The following is a 22481-nucleotide window of genomic DNA, read 5'->3' as shown; positions in this document are numbered from 1 at the left end:
TTTTTTCAAATTCTTGTTAGAAACACAAAGGAAAAAAACGATAAAAAACATTTAATTTCACTAATTGGTTATACTGGTGACATATCATTGCAATTAATAAAGCAAATGGGGTTTAACGTCCTATTGTTCTGCTCCGACTGGGATAATGAATACGACAATTAATAAAGCAATATTAATAAAACAATTTAGTTTCATAAAATGGTAATGTCTGTTTTTCATGTATGCGTTTTTGCAACGTTTCCGAACGCGTTTTCGGTGGAGAAAAGGCGTTCATGGAAAACGGACCTAATGCTGAAAATATCACTAACTGACAATTTAAAACGGTAAAGGGAACACGGAGAAGAATCTGACCAGGTTGTATTAGGAGCACTGCTTAATAACACATTAACTTAAATATATATTCATGAGATGCTATGTTCTCTACATAAATCATTGAGATACAATATTCCTGTGAATATTGTCATTACAGTTGTGGAGATCTATTTGTTATCGTTTCTTATAATGGAAGTCAAGTCAACTTGCTCCATTCTATGGACGTTTTGTCATTGTTTTATCTCATACAGTACATATAATTACCTATTTCTAAATATTTACAATGGTGTAAAATTTTATTTTGAAAATTTCCCATTACGGATTCCACTTATTATGGATTTTATAAACATTTTGTCGGTGATTAACCTAGTATAATGGGCCTTTGGACAGAAGTGTTTACGGATGATACTGAGACCCAATAAACCCGTCTGTTAATTGCCTTCAATTCTTCTCGTAAGATGGTTGGTCTTAAGACCTCTACGTATGTTTAACAAATAAATCATCATGATGGTGGTGTTTGTTGTAATGTTGATAGCAATATTGGTGATGCTGGTATACATGCAGATGAGGATGCTGGTGAGGAACACTGTGATGATGGTGGTGATGATGATAGTGAGGCGGTGGGGGAAAATGATGTGCATGTATTATGATCATGGAAGTCATACTGATCTTCTGAATCGTAAAGATCTATACAAACTTCGACTGTATATCATATTCCAAATCCATATCATGGTCATAATCGTCATCGTCGTCAGTATCGATGCGGATCAGGGTGCTGGTAAGGAACACTGTGATGATGGTGATAATGGTGACGATGAGGGTGAGGAGGTGGAGGAGGAGTTGGACAATGATGTACATGTATCATAATCATGGAAGTCATAATAATCTTCTGAATCGTAAAGATCTATACAAAATTCGCCTGTATCATATTCCAAATCCATATCATAGTAATCATCGTCATCGTCCTCACTATCTTCCGTTTCTAGGTTGAAATATTTATCTTTTAATGAACAAAATGAATGAAATTCTGATTCTTTGGACATTAATCTAGCTATCTGTGTGTCAACATTGTATCTGTACTCATCTTCCCTAAAAGGTAACTTGGAAACAACCTCGATTCTATCCGCCCCACTTTCATACATCAATTTTCTACGATCGCTAATTCGATCCGATAATAGATCCCACATCGAGAAAAAGTACATCCTGTATTGTCTATTCTGTCCAAGATTCTGAAAGCAATAGTTTCCAGCTATTAGGTAACTAATCAGTTTCAAAGCATCCGATAATTCACCACGATGTATAAATTCCATGACCAAGTCCATCATCTTTTTCCCTGCTTTGTCTGTTATATCCACTCCAAAACCGTGGATAATGTATTTACAGAAATTGACATCTGTTATTCGATAGAAGTCAAGATACTTTACCATCGACTTTCCAAACTTATCCAATATCTTACAATCAGCACCGGCTCTTGATAGTTGTTTTACGAGCACATATTCTCCGAGTTTAGCAGCCAACATTAAGGCAGTTTGCCCGTCTTTGTCCTGTGCATTGACATCTATATCTGAAGATAATATAGCAGCTAACAACCCCGAACCTCACCCAGTGTAGTCGTAAATCAATTTTACGAATCCAATAATACAGAGATGTAAGACAGTATGTCCATAAATATTGCTTATATTGGTACTGCATCCATGTTGTAACAAGGCTTTCATATACGGTTTTTTGTATAAAATAGCTGCAACCATTAATGGTGTGTTACCCATAGAATTTATACGGTTCATATCTATCTGCTGATCAGTCAAAACGATATTTAAAAAAGAAAGATCTGAGCAAGTCATAGAAGCGGACAAAGAAGAAAAGGCCACGGAACATCTGGCTAAATAATGTAAAATATTTTCACCGTTTTTATCCAAACCATCAAAATCAACCATATTGGAATCTACTAAATGCTGGAAATAATCATAAAAGTGTTTCATCACGTGTTTTATTAATTTATTGCCGCGGTTTTGTGTTCTAAATTCCGCACCAAAACATTCCAACAACTTCATTATTTCTATGCCATCCTCTTCATCTCTGCACATTTGATGCAAACAGTAATAAACAGCAGATCTACCGCGGTCATCTTGTTTGTTAACGTCGGCGTTGTGTTGATGAAGAAGTTCCAAAAGTTCTGTGTTGTTGTTTTGTACAGCTAACATTAAGGGCGATTTTCCTTTGTTATCGGACAAATTCACACCACAGCCATTGATGTTTAGCAAAACACCAACAGCATTTAAATCGTCATTTTGTACTGCTAGATATAGAGATGTTCTACCGCGCTTATCTTGTTGGTTAATGTCTGCACCATATTCATGAAACAGTTTCATAAGTTCTGTGTTGCCATTTTGTACAGCTAATATTAAGGGTGGTTTTCCTTTGTTATCAGACAAATTCACGTCACAGCCATCCATGTTTAGCAAAACATCAACAGCCTTTAAATTGTTATTTTCTACTGCGAGATACAGAGATGTTCTACCGAGATCATCTTGTTGATTAACGTCAACTTTGTGTTTATGAAGAAATTCAATTAGTTCCAAATTGCCGTATTGTGAAGCTAACATTAAGGGCGATTTTCCATTGTTATCACACAGATTAACGTTACAGCCTTCTATCTTTAAGAAAACATCAACAGTACTGTTATTGCCATTTCTTACTGCGAGATATAGAGCTGTCCTACCGCGGCCATCTTGTTTGTTGACACTAGCACCTCGTTTGTGTAGAAGTTTTATTATTTTGATTTCATTTTGAACTGCTGCCAAAAGAAGTGGTGTGATTCCTTTTCTGTCAGCTAAATCCACACAAGCGCCATTTGTTTCTAATATCATATTTACAGCATACTCGTTGTTGGATTTCGTAGCTAGATATAACGGGGTTTCACCAAACTTATTTTGTAAATTAATTCGTATTCCTGCAATAATTAATTTGTGTAAAATCACACAGCCATTGGGTTTTGTGACCATGTGGTGGAGAACTGTACATTGATTTTGATCTACTGCATTAACATCCGCACCATGATCTAACAGGTATGCCAAAACTGACAGAAATCCTCTACATGCTGACATACACGAGGGGGGCATCATTGCTCTCGATGAAATATTTACATCAGCCCCTGCTTCCACTAACGCCATTACAAATGGAAGACACGTGATCTCCCATCGTGCAAATTGTATAGACAAATGTAAAGCCGAAAGACCTGCGACGTGTGAAATTTTATTGATGACGTCCTTAACTTTTTGGTGCTTCAATAAAATGGAAACTGTTTCCAAGTTCTGCTTCCTGCAAGCTAACATAAGAATGGTTTCGCCCCATTCCGAATTAACGCAAATATCTGAAAATGATACTAAGCGTCTCAGTTTTTCTGTTTCATCTTTACGAACGGCTTGGAACCATACGCATCGGCATCCAGAATCCATCATTTTCAAGGATAATCCAAATTGCAGAAGAAATCCGAATTCTAGTGAAATATCTGTACGTATTTGGTTCTATTTATGTGGAATACCTCATAAAATCTGAAAATAGTTTTATTTTTATATCTTAATCATGTATTGTAGCATGACGGGAGTGGAGTGGAGGGTCATCGATTCTTCGGATTAAAATAGGGATGTGACAATTACAACGTATTTTCCTGAATATAAATGTGCAGGGATTTTTCCTAGGCGAATTGCGGTCGGGGATCGGCCATTTTCCAAAAAACCAAAATACTACAAAATAATTTTTCATTTTTGAAAATCCAATATGATGGAAATCCAATATGGCGGCAATTTTCCTTCACAAAATGGTGGAAAACGTAATTTTTTTCATCGATTAAGTATAAAATTAGATTTCATATACCGTGTAATATGTCCTTTATAGGGTTACAATATGTTTTACCAATTCCAGTGATCCAATATGGCGGCCACTTGGCGGAAGATTAACCAAACGAATATAAATATATTGGATATACTTTCTAATATTGCCTTTATATAGGTTTGGGATTCAACAAACACGAATTTAATATAATTTTCCGATTCATTGATCCAATATCACTAACCCAGCACACCATTTCGATATGTTTTATCCCATCCCTAGTCATAATTTATCTTTGTATTTATGGGGTAAATCCAGGTACTGTACGTGACAAGAAGTATGGTCGCCAACAGTGATTCAGCCCTGATAAGGAGGGTTTGGTGGCTGAATGGTTAACACGTTGGATCATAAGGTCTGTCATTTAGTCAGGTGGTGTGGTTTCGATTCTCCGCGTGTACGTGACAAGGAGTGAGGTCGCATGTCCAACTTCGTGGGTTTTGTCGGGGTCTTTCCCACTGCTAAAGACACCTACGCGCAAACGAATTATTGAAATAAAATTGAACCATATGTTAGTCCCGAAATAACCTAGTTTGTTTCGAGTGTATGTTAAACCCATTTCTCTCTCCCATCTGTGATATATGTTAGTCTCGTAATGCCCTCCCCTAAACTTGATTCTCCACTAGTCCGTGACAACATTTAGGGTCGCCTGTCCGACCTCGGGGTTTTTCTCCGTTTTTCGTCCACTGCTAAAGACCTCCACGTACAAGCGAATTATTGAAATAAAATTGAACAATATCTTAGTCCGTTAATGACCTAGTTTTTGTCGAGTGGACTTTAAACCATATACTAAGCCACCGCATATACAGGGAAGTAAATGTACATAGGCATATACTACATATAACGTCATTGTTGTTTTACAGAGATCATAATCGTATTAACATTACATCGTTGACTGGCAACCAATGTTCGAGCAAGGCTGATTCAATAAAGATATATAAAAAAAAGGATAAAAGACTATATACCTTCATCTTGATAGAAGACAAGACATTCTGGTCGATTATATAAGCTGAGTTTCACATCCTGTATCGTGTTATTTTAGGTCAGTTACGTCAGTTCTCTTGGAAAGCCCGATTATTTTGAAAAGCTTCTTGTATGGGGTGTTTTTTCTTTTCTCTATGGCTATCAATAAAAAGTCTTTTATCACTCGCCGTGTTTAACTCAGTGAATAACTTTCAGTTTTCTGTGCATAAAGAAATACAAATAAAAATCGCGCGCGGAAATGCGGTGGCCGTCTGCTGGTGGAAAGATACATGGAAATCCGGCCTTATATTGTTGGTGTGTATATAATATTCCCCCTTATACCTCTATGTTTGTACGTGATTTACGTCAACACCATAATGTCTGAAATACGAACGACTAGCCCACAGCCCACTCCCCTTGTCAGTCGAAAAGGTGTTACCCATGACAATGAGACCCCGGAGGATTTGTAGTCGATAGGCTAATCCTTCATCTTTCGACTTTGCACTCGTAAACCCATCATCACAATAATCTCTGAAGAAATCTGGAAAACGGTTTAAACTTCTACTTAGCGTGGAAACGATGTCGACTCTGACAGCCCCATCTTTCGTACAACAGTAGTTTTCCTTGGTCCTTAATTTGGTTTGATATAAGTTCCTCTATCGGGATAAAATACATTCAGTCAAAATGTTCAAAATGAAACAAAATGGGGTTTAACGTCCTACTGTTCTGCTCCAAACTGGGCTAATGAAGACAGGCATACGCCATACAGTGTGTTATGGGAGAAATTTTCCCCGGATAGCGGCACTACGGCCTACTCTTATATCGAATTCCAACTTTCAAGGGATCTTTTACGTGCACGCCAATGTGAACGGGACCTCGGTTTTTCGTCACATCCGAACGACTAGACATCTTCCCTAGTCAGGCTTTCCGTACTGCATCACTGACAATAGGGAGCCACGCCGGAAAATCTGGATGAACTTTCTCGGTCAATGCAGGGATCGAAAACCCGACCTCCGGGCTAGCGAGCCAGCGTCTTACCCACTTAGCCACCGTGATCTCCCAAAATGTTCAAATCAATAGTTTGCAGTTATTAAGTAGTAACCAATCAACTCGAGAACATCCTGTAATGTATCACGCTGCATAAAGTTCATCACTAAGTTCGCCATACTTTAGCAAGTTTGTTCTGTTACATCCACTCCACAGCTACGGATATTGTGCTTACAGAAATTAACATTTGACATTTTACTGAATGAAAGATAAAACACACAGCCTTTCCAAAATTATCAACAATCGGCACCCGCTCTAAAAAGAAATCATGAATATGCCATTTTACAACAAATTCGACAGTAGGACGTTAAACCCCATTTCATTTCATTTCACAAATTCGACAATGGCGACCACTTTCAAGATGGTGAACTATCCGGCAACCAAATCACATGTTTTGCGATAAAATCAGACTAGCCTAAACTACGAAACTTCAAAAGTGATAACAATCTGATTAAAGTAAAACATCTTATTTCGTTTCGTTTTATGTTATATTTCAAAATTTCGTTTTACTACACTAAGATCTGAAAAAGTTGTTACATAAGCTCGTGTCCTGGGTGATGTGAGGAATTCGTCAATCATATGGTCCGTTGAGTCGAGACTGTCTTTTCAGAACACTCAAACATTCGCTCAAAACAAAGTAATATGACGGAGATTTTCAATATATTCATTTTTTATTATCCTTTTTTCAATTATTATAGCAAGAAAGGACAGCTCTTTGTCTAAATATTGCATAATAAATTAATATTGCATAATAAATTAATATTGCATAATAAATTAAAACTCACAAAAATAAAACAAACAAAACAAAATCACAAACATTCAAGCTACCTAACAGATATGTTGATACATTCATTCGATGTACGTAATTTAATAATTATTTGTTTTTCATCTACTCTGAATTGGAGATTAAAAAACTGCCGCTAATGACAACATAGTGTAGCTTTATCCGTTACTCAACAATAGTGCCAACCAGCATCGATGAGAATCTGATATGGCAGAGGTGGTCTTGGACTGGTCCCAAGTCTAGGGGTAATATTAGTTGATATGTTTTGGGTGTTGCTAAATTGTATATCTTATCGAGACCTTCACGTAATTCCCTGCATAATTCGGCACTAAATTCGATTGGCTACTGACCCAGCTGGGAACCTCTCAGATTCCCCGATAGAAAATATCATCGAGAATACCAACTCTCGCACTCTCCAGCGAAAATATTTACCTGTTATAATCGAATTGCAAAGTTCAAGGTTCGTTCAATGTTAAAGTTTACGTGGAGGTCATAATGTTTGATTTGAGTGTGTTTGTGTCACGACCTATAATTGGACAACGCTTTTGTTCACGTGTCTGAGGTAAGGGAGATAGCGTACCTATAAAGTTCGGGAATTTCAGAATAATCTAGCCACAGCTTAATGTTTTAAAACTAGCGGTCGTTACTTTAGGAACATGGTGGTCTTGGACTAGTCCCAAGTCTATGGGTAATTCAGAGGCGTAGCTATGAAATATATATTGGGGGGTCTGCAAATGAAATTATATAAAATGTTGGCAATCTGTGACGCCGGTCGTTGCTTTAGGAACATGGACTTGTACAGGTCACAAGTCTATGGGTAATATTAGTTGATATGTTTTTATTTTGTTCTGCTATAGGTACCAAGTGTGTTCCTCTGCTCATTGATATTTCTATATATCTTAATGTTACATGTATTTCGTTTTAGACAAGTACATGGACTTGTACAGGTCACAAGTCTATGGGTAATATTAGTTGATATGTTTTTATTTTGTTTTGCTATAGGTACCAAGTGTGTTCCTCTGCTCATTGATATTTCTATGTATCTTAATGTTACATGTATTTCGTTTTAGACAAACTGTCGTTAGACAAACAAAGGAAGAAACGACAAAAAACATTTAATTTCACAAACTGGTTATACTGGTGACATATCATTGCAATTAATAAAGCAAACGGGGTTTAAGGTCCCATTGTACTGCTCCGACTGTGATAATGAAGACGACAATTAATAAAGCAATATTAATAAAATAATTTCGTTTCATAAAATGGTAATGTCTGTTTTTCATGTATGCGTTTTTGCAACGTTTCCGAACGTGTTTTCGACCTAAAAAGGCGTACATGGAAAACGGACCTAATGTTGAAAATATCACTAGCTGACAATTTAGAAACGGTAAAGGAAACACAGAGAAGAATCTGAACAGGGTGTATAAGGAGTACTGCTTAACAACAACACCTTGACTTAAATATATATTCAATTGATGCTACGTTCCCTACCAAAATCATTGAGATGCAATATTCCTGCGAACATTGTCATTCTATAGACGTTTTGTCATTGTTTTATCACATACAGTACATATAATTACCTATTTCTAAATATTTACAATGGTGTACAATATTATTTTGATAATTTCCCACTACGGAATCCACTTATTTTGTCCGTGATTAACCCAGTATAATGAGCCTTTGGACAGACGTCTTTACGGGTGATACTGAGACCCAATAAACCCGTCTGTTAATTGCCTTCAATTCTTCTCGTAAGCTGGTTGACATAAAGACTGCTAAGTATGTATAACAGATAAATCATCATGATGGTGGGGATTGTTGTAATGTTGATAGCAATATTGGTGATGCTGGTATACACGCAGATCAGGATGCTGGTGAGGAACACTGTGATGATGGTAGTGGTGGTGATGATGATGATAGTGAGGCCGTGGGGGAAAATGATGTGCATGTATTATGGTCATGGAAGTCATAATGATCTTCTGAATCGTAAAGATCTTTACAAACTTCGTCTCTATATCATATTCCACATCCATATCATAGTCATAATCGTCATCACTATCGATGCGGATCAGGATGTTGGCAAGGTACACTGCAATGATGGTGATAATGGTGACGATGATAGCGAGAAGGTGGAGGAGGAGTTGGACAATGATGTACATGTATCATAGTCATGGAAGTCATAATAATGTTCTGAATCGTAAAGATCCATACAAAATACGTATGGATCATATTGCATGTACATATAACTGTTGTAATCGTCATCACTATCTTCCGTTTCTAAGTCAAAATATTTATCTTCTAATGAACATTTCAACAGAAGGAAATTTTGTACTGTTATTGGTACCTTGACCTGAGAAACTTTTGTCTTGTATGCTTGTTCCTAAATGTTGCCTAATAGTTCTAATACACATTGACTTTAAGCTTAAGCAAATGTTATTACAATATGATTGAAATTCTGATGCTTGGACATTAATCTAGCTGCCTGTGCGTCATTATCATCATTGTCCCCGTACTCACCTTCCATGAAAGGTAACATGGAAACAATGTCAATCTTGTCCGTCCCACTGCCATACAACAGTTTTCTATGATCGTTAATTCGACCAGACAAGAGATCCACCAACGTATCTCGTGTATTATGTCCAAGATTCTGAAAGCAATAGTTTGCATCTAATAGGTAACTAATCAGCTTCAAAGCATCCGATAATGCGCCACTCCGAGTAGACCCCATGGCCACGTTCATCATTGTTTCTCCTCGTTTGTCTGTTATATCCACTCCACAACCACGGATGATGTATTTATAGAACTTAACATCTGGTATTCCAGCGAAGTCAAGATAGTGTGCCATCGACTTTCCAAACTTATCCAAAATCTTACAATTTGCACCGGCTCTACATAGCTGTTTAACGATGTTATAATCTCCGAGTTTAGCAGCCAGCATTAAGGCAGTTTGCCCGTCTTTGTCCTGTGCATCGACATCTATATCTGAAGACAATATGGCAGCTAACAACCCCGAGTTCCATTTATGGTAGTAGTCGTGCTTCGATTTTACGAAACCAATAATACTGAGATGTAAGACAGTATGTCCTTAAATATTCCTTATATTGGTACTGCATCCATGTTGTAACAAAGCATGCATGTAGGGGATGTTGTATAAAATAGTTGCGACCATTAATGGCGTGTTGCCCGTAGAATTTATACGGTTCATATCAATCCGCTTATCAGTTAAAAAGTCCTTTAAAAACGAAAAAGGTGAGTCATCCCTAAAGCCGTAAAAAGAAGAAAAGGTTGTGAAACGCCTGGCTAAATAATGTAAAATGTTATCACCATTTTTATCCAAACCAACAAAATCAACCTTATTGTTAGAATCTACCAAATGCTGGAGATATTTATAAGCGTTTTTCAACACGTGTTTCAGTACTTTATAACCGCGGTTTTGAATTCCGCACCTTGTCTCTTAACGTCGGCGTTGTCTTGATGAAGACGTTCAATAACTTTTGTGTTGCAATTTAGTAAAGCTAAAATTAAGGGCGATTTTCCTTGGTTATCGGACAAATTCACGTCACAGCCTTTCATTTCTAACAAAACATCAACAGCCTTTAAATTATCATTTTGTACTGCGAGATACAGAGCTGTTCTACCGCGATTATTTTGTTTGTTAATATCCACACCATATTGAAGAAGAAATTCGACAGGTTCTGTGTTGCCACGTTGTACAGCTAACATTAAGGGCGATGTTCCATTGTTATCGGACAAATTCACGTCACAGCCACCCATTTTTAACAAAAGATTAACAGCATTTAAATTCTTATGTTGTACTTCGAGATACAGAGATGTTCTACCGCGATTATTTTGTTTGTTAATGTCCGCACCATATTGAAGAAGAAGTTTAATAAGTTCTGTCTTGCTGTTTTGTACAGCTAACATTAAGGGCGATGTCCCTTTGTTATCGGACAAATTCACGTCACGGCCACCCATTTTTAACAAAAGATTAACAGCATTTAAATTGCCATTTTGTACTGCAAGATACAGAGATGTTCTACCGTGATTATTTTTTTTGTTAATGTCTGCACCATATTGATAAACAAAGTCGACAAGTTCCTTCTTCCTCATTTGTAAAGCTAGCATTAAGGAAGATTGTCCTTTGTTATCGAACAAATTCACGTCACAGCCATGCATTTTTAACAAAACATTGACAGGGTTTTTATTGTCATTTTGGATTGCAAAAATCAGAGATGTTCTACCGCGGTCATCTTGTTTGTTGACATTAGCATCGTGTTTGTGTAGAAGTTTTATAACTTTGATTTCATTTTGTATTGCAGCCAACATAAGTGGTGTGATTCCATTTATGTCAGATAAATCCACACAAGAACCATTTGTTTCTAATAGCATATTTACTTCATACTCGTTGTTGGATTTCGTAGCTAGATATAACGTGGTTTCGCCAAACTTATTTTGTAAATCAATTTGCACTCCAGTGAAAATTAATTTCTGGAGAAACAAGTTGGCGTTTGGTTTTGTGAGAACGTGGTGGAGAACTGTAAAATGATTTTGATCTACTGCATAAACATCAGCACCATGATCTATCAACTATGCCAATACCGACATAAATCCTCTACTTGCGGACATTAACGAGGGGGTCATCATTTCTCTGGAAGAAATATTTACATCAGCTCCTGCTTCCACTAACGCCATTACTAATGGAATACACGTGGTTTCAGACTGTCCCAAATGTATCGATAAATGTAAAGCTGAAAAACCTTCGACGTGTGAAATTTTATTGATGATATCCTTGACTTTTTGGTGTTTCAATAAACTGGAAACTGTTTCCTGCAAGCCAACATAAGAATGGTTTCGCGCTGTTCCAGTTCCGAATTATCACAAAGATTTGGAAATGATACTAAGTGCTTCAGTTTTTCTGTTTCATCTTTATGAACGGCATGGAACACGGTACACCAACATCCAGAATCCATCATTCAAAGAATAGTCCAAATTGCAGTAGAACTCTGAACTGTAGTGAAATATGTAAATATTCAGTTCTGCTTGTAACCTCCGACAATCTGAAAATAGTTATATTTTCATATCTTATTGACTAGACTTCGTCATTTATTGTAGCATGGCGGGAGTGGTTTGGTGGGGTGGGTGATCGAGTTTAACGGGAACCTTCAGGTCATAGGTTATCCGTGTATTTATGGGTTAGATCTTCGAGTCATAGGTTTGATTTAGGTCCACATGTATGCCAAAATAAGCGATCGTATATACAGGAAAGTAAATATACACAGCAATACAGCCCATAAAACGCCATTGTTGTTTTACATACCTCCTAATCGTATAAACATTACATCGTTGACTGGCAACCAATGTTCTAGAACGGCTGAATCAATAAAGGTATATATGACATCAATAAAAAGGGATAAAAGATTATATACCTTGATCTTCATAGAAAACAAGTCATTCTGGTCGATCAAAGACCCTGAGTGTCACATCCTGTATCGTGTTATTTTAGGTCATTTACGTCAATTCACTGGGAAAGCCCAATTATTTTGAAAGGCGTGTTGCGCGTTGTATTTCATCTTTACATTCCGGACACCAATAAAAAGTAATGCTTAGGGAAAAAATGATCTCGGTGGATAAAGTTCGAATAGAAGTATTTATAATATACGTAATTGTAAGATAGTCGGCGTGCTAAGGTAGTTGGCTTGTGTAAATAACATACATAAGAGCTGTATACACTCTCAGGCTGTTGGCGTATATATGATATACATTATGGCTCTATTTACAGCCAAATGTTCCTGGCGTGTATATGATATACATAAGTGCTATATACACAATACATAAGGGCTGAATACACTACAGATAAGGGCTGAATACACACTAAGCTAGTCGGCGTGTATACAATATACATTAGGGCGGAATACACTCTAGGTAGTTGGCGTGTATATAATATACATAAGGGATGTTTACACTTTAGTCTAACCTGACCTGAATCCCAAACAATCAATCACTCAGTCGTCGCGGGGTATATGGGTTGGAATGCTATATAAATAATTAATTAGACAAGATCATTATCAACTTCCGGTACCATCGGATGGCTGCGATACAAGTAGATTTAATTAAGATTTTCGCACGATGCGGTTACCGTAAAAATGGATAAAACTGTTCATTATCGTAACAACGGTAGTGATGACAAACCAGGGTAGGTTATAATTGTATCCAATAACAGAACACAATTTTTATGGGAAACAATCACTGGTTTTATTCTAATAGCACGACGTTACGACAAGTATCCTCTTATCGTTATCCTCTTATCGCTTGATAACGATAAGAGGATACTTGTCGAAACGTCGTGCTATTAGAATAAAACTATTGATTGTTTCCAATAAAAATTGTGTTCTGTTATTGTGTACCCCAATCACTAAATGCCACTTAAAGATTATATAATTGTATCGTCGATGTAATTTGAATAACATTTCCAGCATATTCTTTCTTTATAATCTTTTTCTCAAATATTATAGCGAGAACAGTAAGCTCTTACCTAATACCGCTTTAAAGAAAATGTAAAATTGGTGTTTTATGTAATCTCGCGCTCTTTATTTTGCTAACTATATGAAAGAGGTTTCACTTTAATCCCTTCGAGTGCCTGTGATTATTATTTGTCAATGCAGCTGCAACAGTCTGATAGGATGGTTGGAATTCAGGTCGGCATAGAGTGCGATTTCGGGTGCAAAACGATTGGACAACTTTGAATGTGCTCAATTGACGGGCTACAATAGCAGAAAAAAGCATTTGCGGTGGTAACATTTTCAAAACATTTTCGGGAAGCGCGAGGGCCCCATAGCTACCTAACAGATATGTTGATACATTCATTCGATGTACGTAATTTAATAATTATTTGTTTTTCATCTACTCTGAATTGGAGATTAAAAAACTGCCGCTAATGACAACATAGTGTAGCTTTATCCGTTACTCAACAATAGTGCCAACCAGCATCGATGAGAATCTGATATGGCAGAGGTGGTCTTGGACTGGTCCCAAGTCTAGGGGTAATATTAGTTGATATGTTTTGGGTGTTGCTAAATTGTATATCTTATCGAGACCTTCACGTAATTCCCTGCATAATTCGGCACTAAATTCGATTGGCTACTGACCCAGCTGGGAACCTCTCAGATTCCCCGATAGAAAATATCATCGAGAATACCAACTCTCGCACTCTCCAGCGAAAATATTTACCTGTTATAATCGAATTGCAAAGTTCAAGGTTCGTTCAATGTTAAAGTTTACGTGGAGGTCATAATGTTTGATTTGAGTGTGTTTGTGTCACGACCTATAATTGGACAACGCTTTTGTTCACGTGTCTGAGGTAAGGGAGATAGCGTACCTATAAAGTTCGGGAATTTCAGAATAATCTAGCCACAGCTTAATGTTTTAAAACTAGCGGTCGTTACTTTAGGAACATGGTGGTCTTGGACTAGTCCCAAGTCTATGGGTAATTCAGAGGCGTAGCTATGAAATATATATTGGGGGGTCTGCAAATGAAATTATATAAAATGTTGGCAATCTGTGACGCCGGTCGTTGCTTTAGGAACATGGACTTGTACAGGTCACAAGTCTATGGGTAATATTAGTTGATATGTTTTTATTTTGTTCTGCTATAGGTACCAAGTGTGTTCCTCTGCTCATTGATATTTCTATATATCTTAATGTTACATGTATTTCGTTTTAGACAAGTACATGGACTTGTACAGGTCACAAGTCTATGGGTAATATTAGTTGATATGTTTTTATTTTGTTTTGCTATAGGTACCAAGTGTGTTCCTCTGCTCATTGATATTTCTATGTATCTTAATGTTACATGTATTTCGTTTTAGACAAACTGTCGTTAGACAAACAAAGGAAGAAACGACAAAAAACATTTAATTTCACAAACTGGTTATACTGGTGACATATCATTGCAATTAATAAAGCAAACGGGGTTTAAGGTCCCATTGTACTGCTCCGACTGTGATAATGAAGACGACAATTAATAAAGCAATATTAATAAAATAATTTCGTTTCATAAAATGGTAATGTCTGTTTTTCATGTATGCGTTTTTGCAACGTTTCCGAACGTGTTTTCGACCTAAAAAGGCGTACATGGAAAACGGACCTAATGTTGAAAATATCACTAGCTGACAATTTAGAAACGGTAAAGGAAACACAGAGAAGAATCTGAACAGGGTGTATAAGGAGTACTGCTTAACAACAACACCTTGACTTAAATATATATTCAATTGATGCTACGTTCCCTACCAAAATCATTGAGATGCAATATTCCTGCGAACATTGTCATTCTATAGACGTTTTGTCATTGTTTTATCACATACAGTACATATAATTACCTATTTCTAAATATTTACAATGGTGTACAATATTATTTTGATAATTTCCCACTACGGAATCCACTTATTTTGTCCGTGATTAACCCAGTATAATGAGCCTTTGGACAGACGTCTTTACGGGTGATACTGAGACCCAATAAACCCGTCTGTTAATTGCCTTCAATTCTTCTCGTAAGCTGGTTGACATAAAGACTGCTAAGTATGTATAACAGATAAATCATCATGATGGTGGGGATTGTTGTAATGTTGATAGCAATATTGGTGATGCTGGTATACACGCAGATCAGGATGCTGGTGAGGAACACTGTGATGATGGTAGTGGTGGTGATGATGATGATAGTGAGGCCGTGGGGGAAAATGATGTGCATGTATTATGGTCATGGAAGTCATAATGATCTTCTGAATCGTAAAGATCTTTACAAACTTCGTCTCTATATCATATTCCACATCCATATCATAGTCATAATCGTCATCACTATCGATGCGGATCAGGATGTTGGCAAGGTACACTGCAATGATGGTGATAATGGTGACGATGATAGCGAGAAGGTGGAGGAGGAGTTGGACAATGATGTACATGTATCATAGTCATGGAAGTCATAATAATGTTCTGAATCGTAAAGATCCATACAAAATACGTATGGATCATATTGCATGTACATATAACTGTTGTAATCGTCATCACTATCTTCCGTTTCTAAGTCAAAATATTTATCTTCTAATGAACATTTCAACAGAAGGAAATTTTGTACTGTTATTGGTACCTTGACCTGAGAAACTTTTGTCTTGTATGCTTGTTCCTAAATGTTGCCTAATAGTTCTAATACACATTGACTTTAAGCTTAAGCAAATGTTATTACAATATGATTGAAATTCTGATGCTTGGACATTAATCTAGCTGCCTGTGCGTCATTATCATCATTGTCCCCGTACTCACCTTCCATGAAAGGTAACATGGAAACAATGTCAATCTTGTCCGTCCCACTGCCATACAACAGTTTTCTATGATCGTTAATTCGACCAGACAAGAGATCCACCAACGTATCTCGTGTATTATGTCCAAGATTCTGAAAGCAATAGTTTGCATCTAATAGGTAACTAATCAGCTTCAAAGCATCCGATAATGCGCCACTCCGAGTAGACCCCATGGCCACGTTCATCATTGTTTCTCCTCGTTTGTCTGTTATATCCACTCCACAACCACGGATGATGTATTTATAGAACTTAACATCTGGTATTCCAGCGAAGTCAAGATAGTGTGCCATCGACTTTCCAAACTTATCCAAAATCTTACAATTTGCACCGGCTCTACATAGCTGTTTAACGATGTTATAATCTCCGAGTTTAGCAGCCAGCATTAAGGCAGTTTGCCCGTCTTTGTCCTGTGCATCGACATCTATATCTGAAGACAATATGGCAGCTAACAACCCCGAGTTCCATTTATGGTAGTAGTCGTGCTTCGATTTTACGAAACCAATAATACTGAGATGTAAGACAGTATGTCCTTAAATATTCCTTATATTGGTACTGCATCCATGTTGTAACAAAGCATGCATGTAGGGGATGTTGTATAAAATAGTTGCGACCATTAATGGCGTGTTGCCCGTAGAATTTATACGGTTCATATCAATCCGCTTATCAGTTAAAAAGTCCTTTAAAAACGAAAAAGGTGAGTCATCCCTAAAGCCGTAAAAAGAAGAAAAGGTTGTGAAACGCCTGGCTAAATAATGTAAAATGTTATCACCATTTTTATCCAAACCAACAAAATCAACCTTATTGTTAGAATCTACCAAATGCTGGAGATATTTATAAGCGTTTTTCAACACGTGTTTCAGTACTTTATAACCGCGGTTTTGAATTCCGCACCTTGTCTCTTAACGTCGGCGTTGTCTTGATGAAGACGTTCAATAACTTTTGTGTTGCAATTTAGTAAAGCTAAAATTAAGGGCGATTTTCCTTGGTTATCGGACAAATTCACGTCACAGCCTTTCATTTCTAACAAAACATCAACAGCCTTTAAATTATCATTTTGTACTGCGAGATACAGAGCTGTTCTACCGCGATTATTTTGTTTGTTAATATCCACACCATATTGAAGAAGAAATTCGACAGGTTCTGTGTTGCCACGTTGTACAGCTAACATTAAGGGCGATGTTCCATTGTTATCGGACAAATTCACGTCACAGCCACCCATTTTTAACAAAAGATTAACAGCATTTAAATTCTTATGTTGTACTTCGAGATACAGAGATGTTCTACCGCGATTATTTTGTTTGTTAATGTCCGCACCATATTGAAGAAGAAGTTTAATAAGTTCTGTCTTGCTGTTTTGTACAGCTAACATTAAGGGCGATGTCCCTTTGTTATCGGACAAATTCACGTCACGGCCACCCATTTTTAACAAAAGATTAACAGCATTTAAATTGCCATTTTGTACTGCAAGATACAGAGATGTTCTACCGTGATTATTTTTTTTGTTAATGTCTGCACCATATTGATAAACAAAGTCGACAAGTTCCTTCTTCCTCATTTGTAAAGCTAGCATTAAGGAAGATTGTCCTTTGTTATCGAACAAATTCACGTCACAGCCATGCATTTTTAACAAAACATTGACAGGGTTTTTATTGTCATTTTGGATTGCAAAAATCAGAGATGTTCTACCGCGGTCATCTTGTTTGTTGACATTAGCATCGTGTTTGTGTAGAAGTTTTATAACTTTGATTTCATTTTGTATTGCAGCCAACATAAGTGGTGTGATTCCATTTATGTCAGATAAATCCACACAAGAACCATTTGTTTCTAATAGCATATTTACTTCATACTCGTTGTTGGATTTCGTAGCTAGATATAACGTGGTTTCGCCAAACTTATTTTGTAAATCAATTTGCACTCCAGTGAAAATTAATTTCTGGAGAAACAAGTTGGCGTTTGGTTTTGTGAGAACGTGGTGGAGAACTGTAAAATGATTTTGATCTACTGCATAAACATCAGCACCATGATCTATCAACTATGCCAATACCGACATAAATCCTCTACTTGCGGACATTAACGAGGGGGTCATCATTTCTCTGGAAGAAATATTTACATCAGCTCCTGCTTCCACTAACGCCATTACTAATGGAATACACGTGGTTTCAGACTGTCCCAAATGTATCGATAAATGTAAAGCTGAAAAACCTTCGACGTGTGAAATTTTATTGATGATATCCTTGACTTTTTGGTGTTTCAATAAACTGGAAACTGTTTCCTGCAAGCCAACATAAGAATGGTTTCGCGCTGTTCCAGTTCCGAATTATCACAAAGATTTGGAAATGATACTAAGTGCTTCAGTTTTTCTGTTTCATCTTTATGAACGGCATGGAACACGGTACACCAACATCCAGAATCCATCATTCAAAGAATAGTCCAAATTGCAGTAGAACTCTGAACTGTAGTGAAATATGTAAATATTCAGTTCTGCTTGTAACCTCCGACAATCTGAAAATAGTTATATTTTCATATCTTATTGACTAGACTTCGTCATTTATTGTAGCATGGCGGGAGTGGTTTGGTGGGGTGGGTGATCGAGTTTAACGGGAACCTTCAGGTCATAGGTTATCCGTGTATTTATGGGTTAGATCTTCGAGTCATAGGTTTGATTTAGGTCCACATGTATGCCAAAATAAGCGATCGTATATACAGGAAAGTAAATATACACAGCAATACAGCCCATAAAACGCCATTGTTGTTTTACATACCTCCTAATCGTATAAACATTACATCGTTGACTGGCAACCAATGTTCTAGAACGGCTGAATCAATAAAGGTATATATGACATCAATAAAAAGGGATAAAAGATTATATACCTTGATCTTCATAGAAAACAAGTCATTCTGGTCGATCAAAGACCCTGAGTGTCACATCCTGTATCGTGTTATTTTAGGTCATTTACGTCAATTCACTGGGAAAGCCCAATTATTTTGAAAGGCGTGTTGCGCGTTGTATTTCATCTTTACATTCCGGACACCAATAAAAAGTAATGCTTAGGGAAAAAATGATCTCGGTGGATAAAGTTCGAATAGAAGTATTTATAATATACGTAATTGTAAGATAGTCGGCGTGCTAAGGTAGTTGGCTTGTGTAAATAACATACATAAGAGCTGTATACACTCTCAGGCTGTTGGCGTATATATGATATACATTATGGCTCTATTTACAGCCAAATGTTCCTGGCGTGTATATGATATACATAAGTGCTATATACACAATACATAAGGGCTGAATACACTACAGATAAGGGCTGAATACACACTAAGCTAGTCGGCGTGTATACAATATACATTAGGGCGGAATACACTCTAGGTAGTTGGCGTGTATATAATATACATAAGGGATGTTTACACTTTAGTCTAACCTGACCTGAATCCCAAACAATCAATCACTCAGTCGTCGCGGGGTATATGGGTTGGAATGCTATATAAATAATTAATTAGACAAGATCATTATCAACTTCCGGTACCATCGGATGGCTGCGATACAAGTAGATTTAATTAAGATTTTCGCACGATGCGGTTACCGTAAAAATGGATAAAACTGTTCATTATCGTAACAACGGTAGTGATGACAAACCAGGGTAGGTTATAATTGTATCCAATAACAGAACACAATTTTTATGGGAAACAATCACTGGTTTTATTCTAATAGCACGACGTTACGACAAGTATCCTCTTATCGTTATCCTCTTATCGCTTGATAACGATAAGAGGATACTTGTCGAAACGTCGTGCTATTAGAATAAAACTATTGATTGTTTCCAATAAAAATTGTGTTCTGTTATTGTGTACCCCAATCACTAAATGCCACTTAAAGATTATATAATTGTATCGTCGATGTAATTTGAATAACATTTCCAGCATATTCTTTCTTTATAATCTTTTTCTCAAATATTATAGCGAGAACAGTAAGCTCTTACCTAATACCGCTTTAAAGAAAATGTAAAATTGGTGTTTTATGTAATCTCGCGCTCTTTATTTTGCTAACTATATGAAAGAGGTTTCACTTTAATCCCTTCGAGTGCCTGTGATTATTATTTGTCAATGCAGCTGCAACAGTCTGATAGGATGGTTGGAATTCAGGTCGGCATAGAGTGCGATTTCGGGTGCAAAACGATTGGACAACTTTGAATGTGCTCAATTGACGGGCTACAATAGCAGAAAAAAGCATTTGCGGTGGTAACATTTTCAAAACATTTTCGGGAAGCGCGAGGGCCCCATACCCCGCAACCATTGATTGGTTGTTTGGGATTTGGAATTCAGGTAAGTAGCCTAAGGTAGACTATGTTGGACCACATTGAACTTGCTGTATTCAAGTTTGCGGCAGTTAAATTTTTAAAATTTTCCCCCAAAGGTCCATCTCCGGTGACTGTAAACGATTGATTGGTTGATTGGAATTCGAGTCAGTCACGTGAGTTAGGCTAGACCACTTTGAAGTTGCTGTATACACACTGCCTGGAAAAGCAGGACAACAATTTTGCGGCCGTCAAATTTTCATAAAATTTCTAGGGGGTGAGGGGGGTAGCGGTACTTTACTCGCCTGTCGCAGACGACCGGCACCGCCGTCTGTAATCCAGATTTTTTTCGGGCATTACAGGTTCTACACCCCCTCCTCCTCCCCATTCACCGAGCCCGTACGCCTCTGCATCACGGGACCATTTCATGTTATTACTTTATCTGATATCTCTAGATTATCTCTGTAAGAGGACACCGGTGAAACGTCCTTCATAAAAGGATTCTGTTCATTAAACAATTAAAAAAATCACGTCATAATCCAAATGTTTAATAATAATGAATAATACCATCCATATATTCATCGTTGATGTTATGCATACGTATACAATTTCACACCGTCTTCTTGATATTATACATTATTATTGCCATACTTATTCAACAAGGAAGTTACTCAAATAAAAGGTCTGACTATTAATTTTATTCGTGCAAACCAGTGAGGTGTTACGATAGACATAGAAGATATCCATACAACCGTCTAAATGCTAGGTTCCCACTATCAAGATTCGCGCCAGGAAAAAGCCTTTGCGCCCGTTAAATTTTCCAAATTTGCCTCTCGCAAATGACCAGCACCGCCGTCTGTAACTCGCAGTTTTTTCAGTCATTTCAGGTTACGCCCCTTACAATCATCGAGCCCGTACGCCTATGAATGGGACATACTTCAGCCAGTACTGTATTTATGGTGTGTCAAAACAAATTATAAAGTATATAGGTCGTAATTTAAGGCATTTTGAATCTCTTGCAAACTAAAATATTGTAAAAGTTGAATAGTCTTAAAGGAATATCATTTTAATATTGATTTAATATTGACAACATTTGGCATCGTGTGTAGATGATATAAACAAGTCAGTATCATCTATAATGTTAGGTAAATTTATTTGTTGGGCCTCTATTTAATCCGACTGAATCGATGTCGGTAAGCAATAATACTAACAATAATAATGTACATTTGTAGAGAGCCAAATCCATCCAAAAGTAGTTCTATACTCAGTAAACAGAACATATAATACTAATAGCATTCCAGAAATAAGTGAGTCTTCAGCTGTGATTTGAAAGTAGTCAAAGTTTCACTGTTTTTGGATCTTTAGCAGTAAATCATTCCACACTAAAACTTCTATCATCAAAATGTTTCAGTTTTGACTTTGGAACGACAAGAGTGTTCTGGTTATAAGATCTCATGGACCGATTTGGTTGCTTTAGTGTTAGTAGTTCGGGATATGATAATTTGTTCGTGGTTTAGTTTTCTTAATTAAATGAATAATCAATTCGAGTATATTTTAGCGTGAATTAAGTCGTAAAATGGTAAATTTTGTCCAAAAAATACACGATCTGAGTCTCGATTTAATTTTCAGCAGTGGCTCTCATCGGGGTTTTACGGTGTGGTTTCCCTTGTAAGTGGTGCATAACGGAAGACCTGAAAAGGAACAGTGTCTAGTCGTTTGGCTGGAACGAAGAATACGACCCATTGTACACATCGGCGTGACAGTTGGATTCTAAATAAAAGTATGTCATAGCGCCGCTGTCCGGGCAAAATTCCCCTTATAGTACACTGTATCGCGTATGTAACAACT

General features: G+C 37.0%; 1 protein-coding gene across 1 annotated transcript; it reads right to left on the bottom strand.

Moving 5' to 3' along the window:
• Window positions 1-1524: 1524 nt before the first annotated feature.
• On the bottom strand, window positions 1525-18175 carry LOC130010641 (putative ankyrin repeat protein RF_0381). Its single transcript, XM_056098394.1, has 7 exons — window positions 18028-18175; window positions 17233-17904; window positions 16895-16960; window positions 9884-9973; window positions 3267-3472; window positions 2216-2996; window positions 1525-1541 (listed from the first exon to the last, which is right to left on the bottom strand). The coding sequence occupies exons 1-7, from the start codon at window positions 18173-18175 to the stop codon at window positions 1525-1527; spliced, it is 1980 nt and encodes a 659-aa protein (XP_055954369.1).
• Window positions 18176-22481: the final 4306 nt, after the last annotated feature.

The sequence above is a fragment of the Patella vulgata genome, chromosome 2, assembly GCF_932274485.2.
Source record: "Patella vulgata chromosome 2, xgPatVulg1.2, whole genome shotgun sequence".
Lineage (NCBI taxonomy): Eukaryota > Metazoa > Mollusca > Gastropoda > Patellidae > Patella > Patella vulgata.
Note: the sequence above shows the minus strand (reverse complement) of the source record. Positions and strands in the feature narration are given on the sequence as shown.